Genomic DNA, 17,944 nt, shown 5'->3' on the forward strand with positions numbered 1-17,944 from the left:
GGCAGTTTGTGGACAGCTCTGGTGCTTTGTACAAGGCCGTGGCTGTATCACCAATTATGTCCCAGCTACTGAAGGAACACAGTGTGTCTTGCAAATACAACAACTTAACACACGAGGGGTAGGTTCTCTTGGGTTAATAAATATACTTATTTAAACAATTTATTTGAAGACTGTTCTCGTTTCTTTTTAGACTGTAATTCAATGCAAGTATCTTGCTTGTGCCTTACCTAGCGTAAATGGTTGCAAGTACGACAGCAAGCCGAGTATGGATGGTACCAAATGTGGACAAGGATTGGTAATTTGTCCCTTTCCCCAAGTGTTTTCATTCAAATAGTAGCAACTAGTTGTGCTGTACACCATTTTAGATGTTTTTATTTGTTTTTAACTCCACCCGTTTTCTATTCAGTAGTGCACACTTTGTCCTCCCATGCTTTCTAGATTTGTTCACAAGTTGCTTTCGTCATTCCTTGTTTTTTTGTGGTTTTCAGTATTTGCAACATGTTCTTAGGTACTTGCAGCTCATCATAGTCACTTTTCAAAAATGAAATGTGCAATAGAATAAGCAGTTTTTCTGATTAAGTTTTTTGAGAAAAATGCTTGAAATTCAACTTTTTTCAAACATTGTGCTAGAATCAATCTGCAGCATCTAAAAACACACTTTCAATACCATACATCTTTCTTCTACCTCTCTGCAGACTTCATTTTCGATACGATATTTATTTTCATTATAACAACAAGTTACAAATGAAATTTTTCTGCTACCAATTTCAGTTTTGTAGCAGTTGCAGGACGTGAAGTATTTTGTTCATTTTTGTTATACTAATAAAATGTTAAGATGGTGTTTTTACGCTTTTTTATTTCCTAATTTTTTAAAGAATAATTGATTGAATGTTGTAGAATTAGCAGTAACTAAAATTTGCATTTTAATTTTTACTTTCTTATTTTTACATGTTTATTTTCTATGTATGCTTGTTTTTTTAATTTTTAAAATTTAAACTATATATAAAGTTACAGTTATCTTTATCAAAAACTATCATAAACAACAATATAACAACCTAAGTTCCTTGGCAGCCAATTGGTTGAATTGGGATACTCATTTAGGTTAAAATATACAACACTGATGTGATTACTGTACGTCCTAGCTTGGATTTGATTAAAATAGACATTTTGAGGAGCTCTGGACAAAGTTTTCACAAACAAAATTGATATTCATGTATTAATACATTCATTGTATCATTCATCCTTCTACACATTCAATATAAAACTTTAATAATTTATTTACAGTATACCAGATTTTTATGTTTCATCATTTTTTCTAAAAGACATGACCATTTTCACTCAACAGTGGTGTTACCAGGGTAACTGTGTTCCTTATGGTACAAGACCTGGTTCTGTCGATGGTGCATGGGGCGAGTGGGGTGCATGGGGACCATGCTCACGTTCATGTGATGGAGGCGTGTCTACAAAAGAAAGGCTGTGTGACTCACCAAGGTTTGTCATTGTCACTTTATTTCCATATTGGTTGAAGGTATGCTCATTTCTAGAACCCAATAATAATTTTTATTTTATCCATTTTTCAGGCACAGACAACAACATTATAATACATGACAATGGTGCAGCACCCTGGAGTGTTAAGCACAATCGAATTGGCTCTCTGCACTTAAAACATATAAAAGTAAAACAATAAAAATACATAAGATAAATAGTAAGAATACAGACAATGCACTGTACAACACTTGCTTGTTACTTGCTTAAAACTAATAAAAAAAAAGCATCAAAGAAGCTTTACTGTACTTTACTAGAATTGAGTACGCATAACTTAACTAGACGTCGTGACAATCCACCTACTTTAGAATTGAGAGTCGTGTTCTTTCAGACATTTATTTGAAACACTTTTAAAAGATGAATGCGATATCAACAAGACAAATGTTAAAACTGTGTGACTTGTCAATTCCAACCTTTTAACCAATTGCCTCTCAATTAAGTGCAGTGTGTGATGTTAGTCTTAAAAGTCATGCTCATCGTTGGTGGAATCTTGTATCCGAAGTCTCACCAAAATTAATAAATTTAGGAAGACTGCATTTTTGAAGGAAATACTTAATATATCAGTTTCTACTATTTATAGAAAAAACTCATTCAGTTCTTTGAATTTATTTTCCAAATTTATTTTATAAAAATAGAAAAAAAGATTGTTGCCACAAGAATGTGAACCACTTAGAATCTATCAAATTTGTTCACAATCTCTTTTTTCATTAAATAATGCGCACATTGACACATAATATGTCTACACTTTAAGCTACGTTTATACAAACACTGATTATTTGTCTCTATTTTCATTTTTTTAAATCAATACTGATTGACCTAAGACAATATTATATTAACTATATGATATTCTTTGAAAACATGTGAATCAAAAACAACCTCTATATTTTATTAGAAAAAAAAATTCAAAATAAAAAATGAAACTTATTAACATCCTGCTTGTATAGATGTTTCATTTGATTTTTAGTGTCAATATTATGACACTTCTGATGAAATTATTGATTACTTTAGAGTATTTTAGTGTTTTTATTTTGTACGGAAATGTCTTGCCACTGTGTAGAAAAGTTTAGTTAATGTAATAATGTTTTTTTAGTCCACAGCACGGAGGCAAGTACTGTCTTGGTCTTCGTAAACAGTATCGTTCCTGCAACATAGATGTGAGTTTATCATTCTTTATTTGGTATACAAAATATTTATACATTTTTCTTTATAAAGAAAACATAAATTCATATTCTTTGTAACTAATTTTCTCAAATTATTTCGGCAAAAGTAAAGTAAAGGTTTGTGGTACACCATGTGTAAGGAAATGGGGCAAAGTTGAGAATGTCTCTTTGTATCTGCTCTTGAGCTCTGTCTACACTATCAAACTTTATGTAACAAAAAACTCTGTTCCCATATATATATGGATGTGATGATGTCATATCACTTCCATTTCGGCCATATCACTACCATATTTGGGCATATCACTACCATATTTGGGAATATTTTTTTGTCAAACTATTTTGATAGTGTAGACAGTTCTTAATGCTTCTTCTGGACAATGAAATGGAGTGACATTCCATATTATATTTCCTTTGTTGATTCTGCAAATTTACTCAACTAGTGATTATTCACCATGCAAAATTTAAGCAATATTTTATTTTTTCTTGGCAATGAAAGTTACTATACAGTAATTAATTACTTTGATCTGAGTAATTTTTTCTTTGAAACAGTTAAATGTGCCAAAGTTAACCATTCATAAAAGATAATTATAGTTTGGCAAATGATCATAATAATATAGTATATATAGTATACGTAGCCAAGCTTGTCTTTGCTTGTTGTAATATAATAAGCTTTTAGTTTTAAATTTAATTCCTAAAGTGTTCCATTTAAAATAAAAGGTTATTGAGTATAATTGAAATCAATAAACTTTAATTTGTGATTTATATATCTTACCTGAAAATATAAATAATATTATTAAAATGAAATATTATAGAAGAATTGTTTGGCAGTTGAACTTAATAATCTTTACATTTGCATTTATACAGCTTAAATTGAATTATACTGAGGTTTTATACATAATCTCTTTAAGTCTATTATTACTTAATTTATTAAAATAATTTTGAACTGAAATATTGTTTATTTATTTTACATAACACCTTCAGTAACATAGCTACTACTGATTTTAAAAGTCAATCACATTATAATACAGCATAAAAAATGTAAAAATTTTTTGTCTACTTGGAATTTTTAAATTTTTAAAAATGAAACTGTCAAAGGATCTTGTATTATTTTTTAATTTATTATCATACATCCCTAAAGTAATTCATATCCTAAATAACATTTAAAAAACATTATTTTGATGTCTTTTGAGACTTACAACATGAAGTTTTGGCACTTTCAGATCACAAGACTAAGTTTAAAAAGAAAAAAAAAAAAAAAAAAACATTTCAAAAATTCTTCAGTAAAAGGAAAAGAGGAGAAAGAATTGAATTCTTACCTTAATAATTAATTCAATAAAGAAATGTCTGAAATTTAAATGATAATGAATGAATTTTTTAAGTAGTTTATCAGCTGCTGCTTTTACGGATTTTTTCGAGAGCTTTTCCAACTTTCGTAAGTCTATGATTGACAACGAACTACTAAGAAATTGCAAAACGTTTGGCGTGTTTTCTAATTGTATAATAATATGAAACAATAATTTTATTTTGATTACATTTTTTTTCTCAGCCATGTCCAAGTAACTCAAAAGACTTCAGAGAAATGCAGTGTTCTGAGTACGATGACAAGAAATTTGCCCGGCTTCCAACTTCCAAACCTCGTTACTACAAGTGGAAACCTTACCTGGGAAGAAAAGGTCGCAGAGACAACCTGAATTCTTGCGCCCTCAACTGTCTGGCAGTGGGAACAAAGTTCTTTGTTCAGCGTTCTCCCCAGGTTGTCGATGGAACACGGTGCAATAAGGCATCATTAGATATTTGTATCAATGGAAAATGCCATGTAAGCATACAATATTACCGTTAATATGAATTTTGGGGTTTTTTTAAATGTAAATATTGCCTACACTGTAGTTGCAAGCTGGAAAAATACAGCTTTTAAATACTTTTTTTTTTTTTAAATGGGTAGTCAGTTCTTTCTCAAACCAATTACACATTGTTCAACTAGAATTCATTGCAATTAATAATTAATGTTCACCATATTAAGACCACCATAAACAGTGCACTGATTGATATTATATAATTAAAATATTTATGATTTTAAAATGTTCATCTTCTCCCTTTTTAAATGGAATGTATAAATATTTTGTGATTAGTTTTATCAAAGGTTAAAAGTGCAATCAAACAGAAAGTGACAAATATATTCATAAAGTGAAACAAAGCTTATTCTCTGTCTCGCTACATTTAGCTAGTCTAATTGTTTTCACTCTTTACCTTGGTAAATACTTGTCTGATTGAAAATGAGTAACTCACAATCGGTGTCAAAGCATAGACTTAATCTCTGTCCACACTATCAAACTTTATGTGACCATCTATGGACACAATGATGTCATATCACTACCATATTTGGGCATATCACTATCATATTCAGGCACATCACACCTTTTTTGTCAATCTACTTTGATAGTGTAGACAGAGCTTAAATTTAAAGTATTCTGTGTAATTGTATAGAGTAGATTTATACCCTTAAATAGGAAGTTACTATTAGCATGGCCGGCCATTAGTGCCAATGGCACCTGGCCGATAATCTATAAAATAAATACGTTGATCACATTGTGTCTTTTCAGCCGGTAGGTTGTGATCGCTTACTTAACTCCAACATGAGAATGGATAAATGTCAAATATGTGGTGGTGATGGGGGTACATGTGAGACTACCAGGGGTAGAGTTGATAGAGCAATGGAACATGGAACATACCAAGAAGTAGTGACTATACCAGCAGGTGCTACTAGCATACATGTACATGAATCAAAGTTGTCTGGCAGCTTTCTAGGTATGTATTCATCATTGAGCAATTTCAACTCAAAGATGATAGAGTGGAGTTGTGGCTTGTTGGTTATGATGCTTAGCTACCAATCCAAGGGTCCTGGGTTGAAGTCCTGTCATATATAAGGTTTTTTAATCAATTACAACTCCATTCCCAAAGACTATGTTTATGTAGAGCATCTTGTGTATATATGTATATATCTTGTGAACAAGATTGCCACCTTTAAGAGGGATAGTGAATGAATTCGCTTATGGTTAGGCAATTTGCCTAAATAAAAAAAAATATCTGTCATAGAAGCTACTATAATTAAACAAATGAATATAATTTGAGACACACAGTGGGACAAATGGCTAGACACATGTAGTAGTGAAAATGTTTCCTGATTTGATTAGATTAATGATTTGAAGATCAAAACAAAGTAGATTCAAGAATCATCATGACCAGTATATTCTTTATATTCATTATGAAAATAAGCAATTCACGAAATAGGTTTCCTGATTATGAATATGAGCAAAACAATTTGATTATACTTGTATGTGCCGTTATTTGATTGAATATTGAAGATTATATTCATTTGTTATTCATTTATACTGGGTGAATTTTTCAGTCAAAGGCTGGTCTCCCTGAGGGCCCAGTTATAATTAGTGACTTTGACAGTGACTGTGTGTGTACTTAATACACCAGGGTAACCCCCTACTTGTCTCGAAAGTTGTACTAGGTTCTCTAAATTGCACATGAGCTAGATGTGTACAATGGGCATACAGTTTATAGTCCTTATCCGAGAAGAACCATGGAGCGAGTGAGCCTCGAATCCTTGACGATGTTATGGCTATTTATTTATGGTTCCACAACCACTCAGCCACTCCATATATAATATGCTATGGTAAATAGATACATGTGTTTCATCGTTGTTGTTGACATTAAATAAAACATATTTCTTGTTGTAGTAGACTGTGTGTCTTGAACATAAAATAATGAATAAATAACTGGTGGCCACAAAATGAAAACCGTCTGCTGGAGAACAGAATATACTACTCTTACAGACTTCCTTTTTACCACAAACCATACTTTATTTAAATTAATCGTATTTGTGGTTAATTGATTATTAAATAGGTGAAGGTTAAAACCTTATTAGAGATGTAAATTTTGTTTACTATTTTGATGTTGTTAAGATTGCTTAAAGCTCTGTCTGCGCTATCAAAATAGTTTGACAAAAAAAGTATGATATGCATAAATATGGTAGGGATATTCCCAAATATGGTAGTGATATGACATCATCATATCCATATTTGGGCATATCACATTTTTTGTCACATAAAGTTTGATAGTGTAGACAGAGCTTAATAGATATGTATACATGTCCTTTTCTCTATTTTGATCAACTTCTTTTATTTTATTTTCAGCATTGAAATCTGCAAATTCGCGGAAGTACTATATAAATGGTCAATGGAAGATACTCTGGCCAACTTCTTTCAACATCGTTGGTACAATGTTTAGATATAAGCGTCCCACCAATGAAGCGGAGTCGTTGTACGCCCCTGGCCCCACTACAGAACCAGTCACTGTTATGGTATGTCACATTTGAATAGTAAACAACAGCCACAACGTCTCATATTTATACAGTCTTCCTTTCTGAAATTGGAAAGGTTGCCAAGTAACCTAGATTTGTTTCAATATGAATGAAGTATTAATATTAAATGATACATACTGTATATAGATCAGAAGGAAATCAAACAAATTTTGTTATATACCCTTCTTCTGAGGACAGATGGTTAAAAGTCGTGTTTTTGAGATAACCATACTTAAATACTGTTTACCTACTCATCAATCGATCTGTGTCGCATGTTTTTCTCAAAAACAGAAGCCCCACTGAAACTTCTTATTGTGTTTTTAGAAAATCATTTTTTATAAATAGGAATGTTTGTATGAGTTAGATGGTAGAAATTGAATAATTGACTCCTCTACTTTTAATTTTTCATTGAATTTATTATTTGTTTTATAACACACTTACTTGTATTCAATTTATCCATCGTAAATCATTGTTTTTATTTTTTTAATTTTTATTTTATTCAGTTGTCAACCAACAGCGATGAAACCGCCACTAACAGGTTGAATCTAAACATAATAAACTATAAAATGTAGTCAAACAAACAACAAAAACATAAACAAAGATCACAACATTAAAGAGATTTAACAATTTTACCCTTAAATACATTTAAACATGACACATGATGCGTAATTTACCAATCAAATTGCAAGTATACAATCAGGTGTGTTATAAAAGCAGATAACTAAAACTTCTATGGGCCTGTTTCTGCTGCAACTGCTCAAAATACGGTATAAAAATACGGTATAAAATACGGTATTTTTTATACCGTATTTTTTAGTACCCCGTTTCTGCTAACAATACTTCTTGGGTGGTCGTGTTAAATTTCATCTTTTTTACCCAAATTGCCATTCATTTATTTGATCGATAATTAAAAGTCGCAATAAAGGAAGTTTTACGTCTCACTTTCAACAGCCTAGCCCTAGTGATAGAGATGTTGTGAGAGCACAGAAAACATCGTAATGGGGACAATTAATTCGTTCTCTCCCCGAGTTATTGTATTTTGCAATATTGTACTGCTTTCGCTTGCTTTGGAGACAAGTCTATTCCATACTCCTGCTTTATTTTTTTAGAAATGTCTTTATAAATGTGGTTGTCCCTTTTATTACCTTTTAGTTGGCCAGACATTTTAGCTTCCCCACACAAATTTATTTAGTAAAACTGTGACGTCTTCGCTCCACATTTTCGCCGAATATATATATACACGTGTGTAAAAGAGCTGACAGCGACAGAAAATAAAAACACGAATGTTGACCTTTTGTCATGTAAAAAAAAAATACGGTATTTTTTATTGGCAGCAGAAACGGGTACAAAAAATACGGTATAAATTTGTAAATACCGTATTTTATCCACAAATTTTGTGGGGAAAATACGGTATACAAAATACGGTATATTTTTTATGAGCGCAGTTTCTGCTGCCAAAAATATACCGTATATATACGGTATTCAAAAAATACCGTATAATATACGGTATTTAGTTGGCAGCAGAAACAGGGCCTAAGTAGTAATACTTTTAAATGGTCTAAAGAAATATACATGTTTTTATCACGTTAAAGTTGTTGTAGCTAGATACTTCACCATAGAGATAAGCAAATTAGGTCATGTCATAGTCAACATGGGTCCATCTTGTTATCAGTCACAGTTAGTTATTGATTTTGTTTATATATTTAAAAAACAGTTGTAAATTGCCCCTTTAAGTGAATTTGAATCAGGAAATAGGAACTAGTAGCAAAATTCATGGACATTGAGAAACGTTCTAACATGGCAAACATGTCGACTTTCATTTCGTTTTTACTGGTAAAAAGAATTATGGTTGTGATGCATGTGTTTGTAACCACATACTTTAGTAGATTTAATGAAGTATAGCAAAGATTGCCTACTAAGCCTAAGCTAGACAACTAGGCCTAGTAGCTAGTAATTGGGTAGGTAAATGTAGGTCCTAACTGGGGGATGAGGACCACAAAATAGCTAGTAATTGGGTAGGTAAATGTAGGTCCTAACTGGGTGATGAGGACCACAAAATAGCTAGTAATTGGGTAGGTAAATGTAGGTCCTAACTGGGTGATGAGGACCACAAAATAGCTAGTAATTGGGTAGGTAAATGTAGGTCCTAACTGAGTGATGAGGACCACAAAATAGCTAGTAATTGGGTAGGTAAATGTAGGTCCTAACTGGGTGATGAGGACCACAAAGTAGCTAGTAATTGGGTAGGTAAATGTAGGTCCTAACTGGGTGATGAGGACCACAAAATAGCTAGTAATTGGGTAGGTAAATGTAGGTCCTAACTGGGTGATGAGGACCACAAAATAGCTAGTAATTGGGTAGGTAAATGTAGGTCCTAACTGGGTGATGAGGACCACAAAGTAGCTAGTAATTGGGTAGGTAAATGTAGGTCCTAACTGGGTGATGAGGACCACAAAGTAGCTAGTAATTGGGTAGGTAAATATAGGTCCTAACTGGGTGATGAGGACCACAAAATAGCTAGTAATTGGGTAGGTAAATGTAGGTCCTAACTGGGTGATGAGGACCACAAAGTAGCTAGTAATTGGGTAGGTAAATATAGGTCCTAACTGGGTGATGAGGACCACAAAATAGCTAGTAATTGGGTAGGTAAATGTAGGTCCTAACTGGGTGATGAGGACCACAAAGTAGCTAGTAATTGGGTAGGTAAATGTAGGTCCTAACTGGGTGATGAGGACCACAAAGTAGCTAGTAATTGGGTAGGTAAATGTAGGTCCTAACTGGGTGATGAGGACCACAAAAGTAAAGGACAAAGGTGATTGGCCTAGCATCAAGCATCCTGCCTAAACCACTTTCAGTATTTAAAATGTTGGTATATACTCATTTGTATTTAATTGAATTTGAAGGGGCAAATACTTCTACTTTTAGTAAAATTATTTATTTTACAATAGTTGTTAGTTCAAGAAGAAAACCATGGTGTGGAATTTGAGTTCAGTACTCCAATTATGGCCAACTCGTCCATGCATCATGCAGCCAGCTTTAGATGGTCAATTGGTCAGTGGTCTGCTTGCTCTGCAACATGTGCTGGAGGTAAGTGAGTTTAAAGATGAAATACATACAAATGTCAAACATTGAACATAAATTTGGATGTGTGGTTAATGCTTCTACTGCACTTTTATTAACTTTTTTCTACTGATTTATATATTGTGAATATTTTTATATCTGTAAAAGTTGTATTTTTTTACTGCAAACCCCTGTAATCTCTCTCTGAGATAATGAAGTTTTTCTTTTAACAAAGTTATGTATTAATGGTTTACAGGGTGGATCCAGGAAGGAGCTAGAGGTGTACATTAACCCCCCCCCCCCCCCAACACCCTTCTCCCAAAAATTGTTCATATCTTTATATTTTACAAACTATTCCTGTTATATTACCGCTCCCCTAGTTTAGCTTAACATTTTAACAATTCAATTTTTATGAAAAAATATAAAAATAATAAATTGTTTCTTTTAATAGGAGAGAAAGTTGCGGTGATTGAGTGTAGAAAGTCTGACGATGATAGTGTTGTGAGTGAAACATTCTGCAACCCTGATTTGAAACCAACTCAGAAACGACAAAGTTGTAATACTGAACGCTGTGCACCAAAGTAAGTATACAATAGTGTTGGAAAAAATACTAGGAAATGCAAACCAAACAATGTCATTTTCTAGTAGTATATTTCCTTAATTGTCCACCATTAAAAAGCATGTACAGTATACCTGCTGCTGTATATCAACATTAACATACAATAAAAAAAACTGCAGTAATACTGTTCCTCTGCATTATCTTCATTCATCTTTGTTTAAAGGATATTTCATGGTTCTTTCTTTATGAAGTACTTAAACATTGTTATACTAGGTTAAGAATGTACTAAGTTTAAAATTCCACAGTATTTAATTAGACTTACACATGAATGCCCATGGTAGACAGTCTGACGATTTGAGAAATTGAGTTGAAGATGAGCCAATGATTTCATTCCAAATTGTCTTATATTTTCCATGTCATATTTATTTATGTTTAGTACAGTATCTGTGTGGCTTTTAAGATTTTTCATAGATACTCATAGTAGTGCGTTTTTTATGTTCTTCAGTTGTTGGTTTTTAACTGGACCAGTTCTTCTAGATTGTGTACTTTATCTGGCTATAAATGAACAAATAAATAATACATTATGTTTATTTGTAGATGGTCACATGGTGATTGGTCAGAATGTAGTCAAACCTGCAATGGTGGCGTAAAGCATCGTCTGGTAACTTGTATGGTTCAGATCACAGCTCATGAATCAGAATCTGTTGATGAGAGTCATTGTATGACACACAAACCAGCATCAGAAATACCATGTGGAACTAACATGTGTCCTCCACAGTGGGTTACCAGTGTCTGGTCTAAGGTAATATTTCATTTGTAAACATACTAAAGCCTGGTTTCCATAAAATCGCTACACGACAGAGCTAGAATTTATCTAGGATCTAGTATGCGAGCGCTAAATATTCTTTGGTACGAGTATACGATTCATCGTCGACAAAATCGGCAAAGTTGAACAGGGTTGAACTTTGCCGATTTGACTGCGTTTGCGTCGGCAACATCTGCGCGTGTAGCGATTTTATTGGAAACGCTGTAGCGATTTTAATGGAAACCAGGCTTAATCAACATAGCCGTATATATATTGATCAGTTCAGATTTATTTATGCTTGAGTATAATCCCTGTTTATGGTAAATTCATTTTTTATTCAGCCTGATTATAATCCGTAATTTCCCCAAATTTGTTTACCTTTGCCTCCTAACTAAATTTTAACAATAGGTAAACCATGATTCTTAAGTCTAGGTGATTTGAATCATGAACTTTACTATGATTGGAATTATACTTTTTGAAAAATCCATTTATTCAAATATTTCAATATTCTCAGTGTATGCCAGAATGTGGTCCAGGGATACAGACTAGAGAAGTGACGTGTATGACAAGCAATAGTGGACGGGTTCCAGATAATAGGTGTGACCGATCACAAAGACCGGCCAGTCGCAGAAGCTGTGATAATAAAAGATGCCCTCCACCGAGTTGGGTCACAGGAGCTTGGGGTGAAGTAAGTACAACCAACCAACCTAGGCCTAGACTATTGTTTTTATGCCAAGAAGGTCTGATTTTATAATGAATGTTAAATTAATTGAATGTTTGATTTTGTTTTAAAAATTCTAGAATTTTAATAAAATCGACTGTATTTTTAAAAAAATCCTTTTTTAGTGCAATGGGGAATGTGGACGAGGTCAACGAATGCGATCAGTACGATGTGAATCTTTCAACGGACATGTCTTATCACGAACCCATTGTAATGCTGCCCTCAAGCCTAACAGTCATGAACAATGTGAAAAGAAATGTGGAGTTGTTACGGTTAATGAACGTATGTTGAATTCAGTTTATTAATATGAATTGCAAAGTAACTAAATTTAATAATGATGAGACATTTATTTTGTTGGTGGACTAAATGCTCTTTCCCATCAGTCATTTTAACAAGCATACTCTCGTCAATTCAACAATTTCTATATGAATCGGTACCAGTATTTGACTTACTGTTTGTCCCACCCACAGAAGACAGTGTCAGCTACAAATTATCACTTCTTTATCTATCTGTACCTGCAAGTCTTCTGTTCATTAAGATATTTAAACTTTTTTTTCCACAGCCTGTGAAGATGCACATACAGTTTCATATTGTCCGTTGGTTCTCAAATTCAAATTTTGCACTCGCCAATATTTTCGGCAAATGTGTTGCAGGACGTGTATGAATAACAGTCAAGGTTGAAGAAATAAAGTAAAAAATGAGAAGTAAATGTGTTACATCTGTTATGCAAATGAAATACCTGTTTATCCACATCTATTATCCATGCCATTGTTATTTCCAAGACCATCTTATTTGCAAAATAATAAGTAGTGTTTGTAAAAGGATCTTGCAATAACAGAATTCATACATCTTCTCCAGCCTCATTGATATAACTGTATTAAGAATTATGATAGCTAAATAAATGTGAATTGATTGAATTAAATTTAATGGCTTATTACATTGCTTTTCAACACATTTTACTGTCAACGTTGAGAGATTTTTGGCATTTAAAATATCTAAATCTTTGCCACGTTAGCCTGTTAACTTTTGCAATTTACAAATTAAATTTGAACCATGATGCGTTGTTGGTTGTCACCTGTACAACAAATCTCTAGTGTCTAGGATCAGAATGAGTAAGGAAGCACTTCTTAACATCCCTGCCTATTATGCATAATGAACTTGCTTGTTCCTAGGTCATCGGTCTTCGCAAATCGAAATAAATTATACAAAACATTGTTGAAAATGAATACGAATGTCTGATTGACCTTTGACACAATTTGTATCATCACTATGACCAAATGGTTGTATTTTACCATTATAACCAAATGATGGACCTAAAAATAAAGAAAGATAGACACCGAAGAACCTATTTACTAATAAACATTATATTGTATAGACTAATATAATACCAAATGATGGACCTAAAAATAAATAAAGATAGACATCGAAGAACCTATTTACTAATAAACATTATATTGTATAGACTAATAAATAGGGTCAGGTGATATTGAAGAAATTTAATGGTTTCAGTTTTTTAACATGGAAAGGATATTAAGTTGTTCCATCTTAAATGAAAATTGACAATGTTGGTAGCATTAAATCCAAATATGGACCTCTAACGGTAAATTCAAATATTACATGTAATTTATGGTTTTAGTAATAATGCATGTTGATTTTGAAAACCTTTAATTATATTAATTATTATTTTTTAAATCATGATTATTTAAATAATTTTATAATTTTGTTGACTTTATTTTGTACACATATATAATGCCATCCATATAATTATGCAACTAATGTATAACTAGACATAGTTTTTTCAGTCGCAATTATACTTATATAATCATATATGTATATATTTTTATGAAAAATATTGTGTTAATTGTTATGTAATATTTGTTTTAATGTACAAAAAAACACACACAACTCAAGCTATGAATCTTAGATTTTTTAGATGTTTTATATTTATTGTTTTTAATGAATATTAAGACTAGCCATTGTAATTATAATTGTAAATACACTTTAACATCATGTTATTGCATACATTACACTGTATACTTATCACATATTTCTTAAACTGAGGGCTAAATCATAGTATTTTATTGGGTTTTCCAAATCTAAATTGCTACTCATATTCATTGTAGCTGGTTGTTTAAACTTTAAATAAGCCAATGAAGAACAACTTTAGAACTCTGTCGCTCAAATCTATAAAATCTGTTAATACTGTCAATCTTGGTTATGTAAAAATAATTATGAATATATATTCTAATTTTGTATTATTTTTTTTATTTAAGAGTTTATTTGTTATGTTATTTATCATTTTTAAAGTTTAAATAATTCATAAAACGTGGCTTAGATGCTGAGGGCGCTATCATAGTGAGTAGGTTCATAAATTGTACATGGCTGGATGTGTGGAAACAACATAATTATTGTAGATATCGTGTACATAAATAAAACCTATTTATATGAAACAGCATGTATAATAAATACAAACTGTTGTTATGTCATTTCCAAACAAATAGTCATGAAAATAACTTGTAAGTATTTCTATGAATATCGTATAAATACATTTTATGTAAATGTAAATAAATATATTATTGAAATCAATTTTTAATCCGTTCATTCGAAATGTTAACCAACGAATCAAGTTTTTTTCTTTAGAAACGAATTTGTTGGGAGAATAGGAATTGCATTCTTTATCTTGTTACCGATTGCTATCCACTATGACGCAACGAAATGACGTACGCGCAAGTCCAGTCATGGTTGTGATTGGATCAATACGGACAGTTTGTATTATCTGATTGGTCAAATTACTTACGTTGCGCGTACAGTACGACTTTGCGTTGCGTCATAGTGGGGAACTACCTATTTACAAATGTCTGTCTTTTGTCAGATACAGGATGAGGATCAAGTCTGATGGTGACGATTTCCCCTCCTATTCTTCAAAAGTCTGTTGTGCAGTAGCGAAGTTGCCTCACGTCTTCGTTTTGACTTTGGTTGTTGTTGATGCATAGGTCCTAGTACTTAATTACGTACCGATATTTGCTTCTTTATCTTCGTCGTTTATTTAGGTTATATGGTATATTTCAGGCAAATTTAATTCGCCTTGTTTTGTCATGTTTTTTTTTTTAAAGGAAAACAAAAAAGTAAAAGTGACGAAATGTTTATTATGTTGTTTAAATCTCACTTCATTTCTGTATTGAATGATGGTAAATTATTTAAAAAAATACAAATATAATTTCTAACCAACTAATTTTCTACGTTTGAAGGTGCAGACTTAATTATAAGAGCAACGTAACGACCTCCTATAGGCTTGTCTTCTGAAGATTATCATCGTCTTCTTCGTAAACATCATTCACAATTCCATCTAAAGCAGCAGTGGCCTCTTGCTCTCCTTGAGTTAAACCAGTGGTGTCTAGCTCTCCTTGTGTTTCCACCCCAGTAGTGTCTAGCTCTTCTGGTGATGGAGGTGGTGGGAAGCTTTCGTCTTCATCTGGTGAAGGTTGAGGAGCCTTATTATCTTCCGTATTTTCGTCAGTTTCTGGTGGAACCGTTTTCACTCTGACGTCACTACTACCGGATGAACTGCCCGCTACTGAGCTGTTATCAGAGGCGTACGGAGGCGGTATTTCGTCGTTATTTTCGCCAAGATTAGAAGAAGTCGGCGTTTCAACTTGTACTTCTACAACACTAGATTGTGTTTGTAATTGATTTTGTCTGACTTGAGTTCCTTTTTCATTTGCTGGCTGTATCGGATCATTGGCATCGATGTGTAGCCGCAGTTCGTGTCCTTTCTCCATTGAAGACTGCATCTCGTAATCGTCCATGCGATTATTAATGTTTCTAAAAAAATACAAATTAAGTGTAATAGGCTATATACAAAAAAACTGTATGTATAAACAATACAGTAGACACAAATAAAAAGTAGACAGATAACGAACAAACTACTTGTTTATCCAATACTGTAATTATAAAAAAAAAATATTTATTAGGCCTTACTTGAACTGTCGGTTGGCTTGATATATGGTGTAGGTGATATAGCTAATAGCTACTATGCCTAAATAGCACGATATGGCAATAGCCCACGGTGGAATAGCCAACTTATAGTCACTTTCCGGTTCAATAGGGGTGATGCTGTATGGAAGCATCTTGTCAATTTTGTCATCGTTTAGTTTACACATCAAGTAAAGTTCATGAGATCTGAATGCGACTGGAAGAACGGTTGAACCTGACGGGTTGACCACCAAATAGTGAACCACTACACGGTCATTGCTGGTAATGGTAACGTCCACGATAAGAACATGCTTAGGCCTTTGGAAAGAAAATGTAGTTATTATTATACGCATAATATAGAATAGTAAAGTTGCCGCTACTTCGGTTTGATCTAATGTGGTCATCATCATCGTCGTCGTCGTCATCATCGTTATTATCATCAGGTAGCTCATAATCATTATCTTGGAACATCATTATTCTTCTGGGCATTCAAGAATCTGCCAAAATATATAAGGAGAAATGGACAGCAGCACATTGTACGGAGTCCAAAATAAAAATATCAGTTATTCTTACAGAACTTGAAGGATGACGTAATCGTTTGAGATGTTTGCGATGGATTGCTTAAACTGCATTTGCATTTTTTCTACAAACTAGATAAAAGAGAAGTAAACATATATTGTATAATATATCTAATTATAGTAAGTTATAACAGCTATTAAGATATTGGTCACACTGGTGACTATTATTGTGAGATATGCGCATGCCCGTATACTTACGTCTCCAATTCTGGTAATACCGTTCACGTATGCTGTGGCAACGCCTATATCGACCAATTTCTCACACTGACAGAAATAACACGTAGAAAAGATTATAAATTGGTAGTTATCTTCAATTAAAAATCCGGACCATAGATATTGTAAAGCTCTGTCCACACTATCAAAGTTTATGTGAGAAACAATGTGATGTGCCAATATAATGGACATGATGATGTCATAGCACTACCATGTTTGGGCATAGCACTACCATATTTTGACATTACACTTTTTTGTCAAACTAGTTTGAAAGAGCTTTAGTTATCTTAACTCATTCATTTATTTATTTACACAAAGCAAAATTCAAAATATGTTGACAAAATATGAATCAATAATCACTTATTAAATAATAATCACTTATTAAATCATATTAAATAATATGTATCTGGAGATACTCAAATAATCTCAGTATGGTTATTGTGGGCATGTTATGTTTAGAACCATCATATTTATCAACACAAATTTCTTTCTGTTAACTTTTCAAATCGACTTCAAAGTCGACACTTTCTAGCGTTTAAAATCATTTTGGAAATCTTACCTCTTCTTTCGAGTATCCCTCGCATTCTTGCTCACCTGTGACGAAAAGTATACCATTTTAGTAGGCCTACACACATGCCTGATCGTCATATTATTGTAATTTAATTAATGATTAAATATTATTTAATAATTTAATCAATCAATTTAAACATGCCTTTTTGGGACTAATGATTATAGTTTTATTCCATCATTTAGTTGCACTGCCCTTGGTTGATCTATCTAGCCTGGAGGTTCATATCTTTGTTGAGGGTATATTGTCCCCCTGAAAAAAAGTCATTTGTTTTAAGGTTCTTGAATAGGACATTTTAATTATAATGTCACATATGTCTATAGATAGCTTATTTATTATCAGCTGGAAGCCCATGGCAAAAGTGAATAATTTATTAATTTTTTAAAAGTTGTAT

General features: G+C 32.6%; 2 protein-coding genes across 2 annotated transcripts in view; one reads left to right on the forward strand and one right to left on the reverse strand.

Moving 5' to 3' along the window:
- The window catches only part of LOC140052270 (A disintegrin and metalloproteinase with thrombospondin motifs 6-like), a 59,326-nt gene extending 44,180 nt beyond the window's left edge, over positions 1-15,146 (forward strand). The window contains exons 12-23 of the mRNA XM_072097743.1: positions 2-118; positions 1,346-1,491; positions 2,636-2,699; positions 4,252-4,521; positions 5,306-5,510; positions 6,908-7,074; positions 10,023-10,161; positions 10,586-10,715; positions 11,291-11,495; positions 12,013-12,186; positions 12,345-12,501; positions 12,782-15,146. Coding sequence (XP_071953844.1) covers positions 2-118; positions 1,346-1,491; positions 2,636-2,699; positions 4,252-4,521; positions 5,306-5,510; positions 6,908-7,074; positions 10,023-10,161; positions 10,586-10,715; positions 11,291-11,495; positions 12,013-12,186; positions 12,345-12,501; positions 12,782-12,900 — 1,893 coding nt within the window. The 3' untranslated portion in view covers positions 12,901-15,146. The remainder of the gene's footprint in view (position 1; positions 119-1,345; positions 1,492-2,635; positions 2,700-4,251; positions 4,522-5,305; positions 5,511-6,907; positions 7,075-10,022; positions 10,162-10,585; positions 10,716-11,290; positions 11,496-12,012; positions 12,187-12,344; positions 12,502-12,781) is intronic.
- A 146-nt stretch (positions 15,147-15,292) lies between these two features.
- On the reverse strand, positions 15,293-17,597 carry LOC140052580 (uncharacterized). The gene is made up of 5 exons (XM_072098190.1): positions 17,577-17,597; positions 16,968-17,033; positions 16,765-16,841; positions 16,198-16,509; positions 15,293-16,041 (listed from the first exon to the last, which is right to left on the reverse strand). Exons 1-5 carry the CDS (start codon positions 17,595-17,597, stop codon positions 15,504-15,506), a joined length of 1,014 nt encoding a protein of 337 aa, XP_071954291.1. The 3' UTR covers positions 15,293-15,503.
- Between the last annotated feature and the right edge of the window lie 347 nt (positions 17,598-17,944).

Source organism: Antedon mediterranea, chromosome 6 (genome assembly GCF_964355755.1).
Source record: "Antedon mediterranea chromosome 6, ecAntMedi1.1, whole genome shotgun sequence".
Classification (NCBI taxonomy): domain Eukaryota; kingdom Metazoa; phylum Echinodermata; class Crinoidea; order Comatulida; family Antedonidae; genus Antedon; species Antedon mediterranea.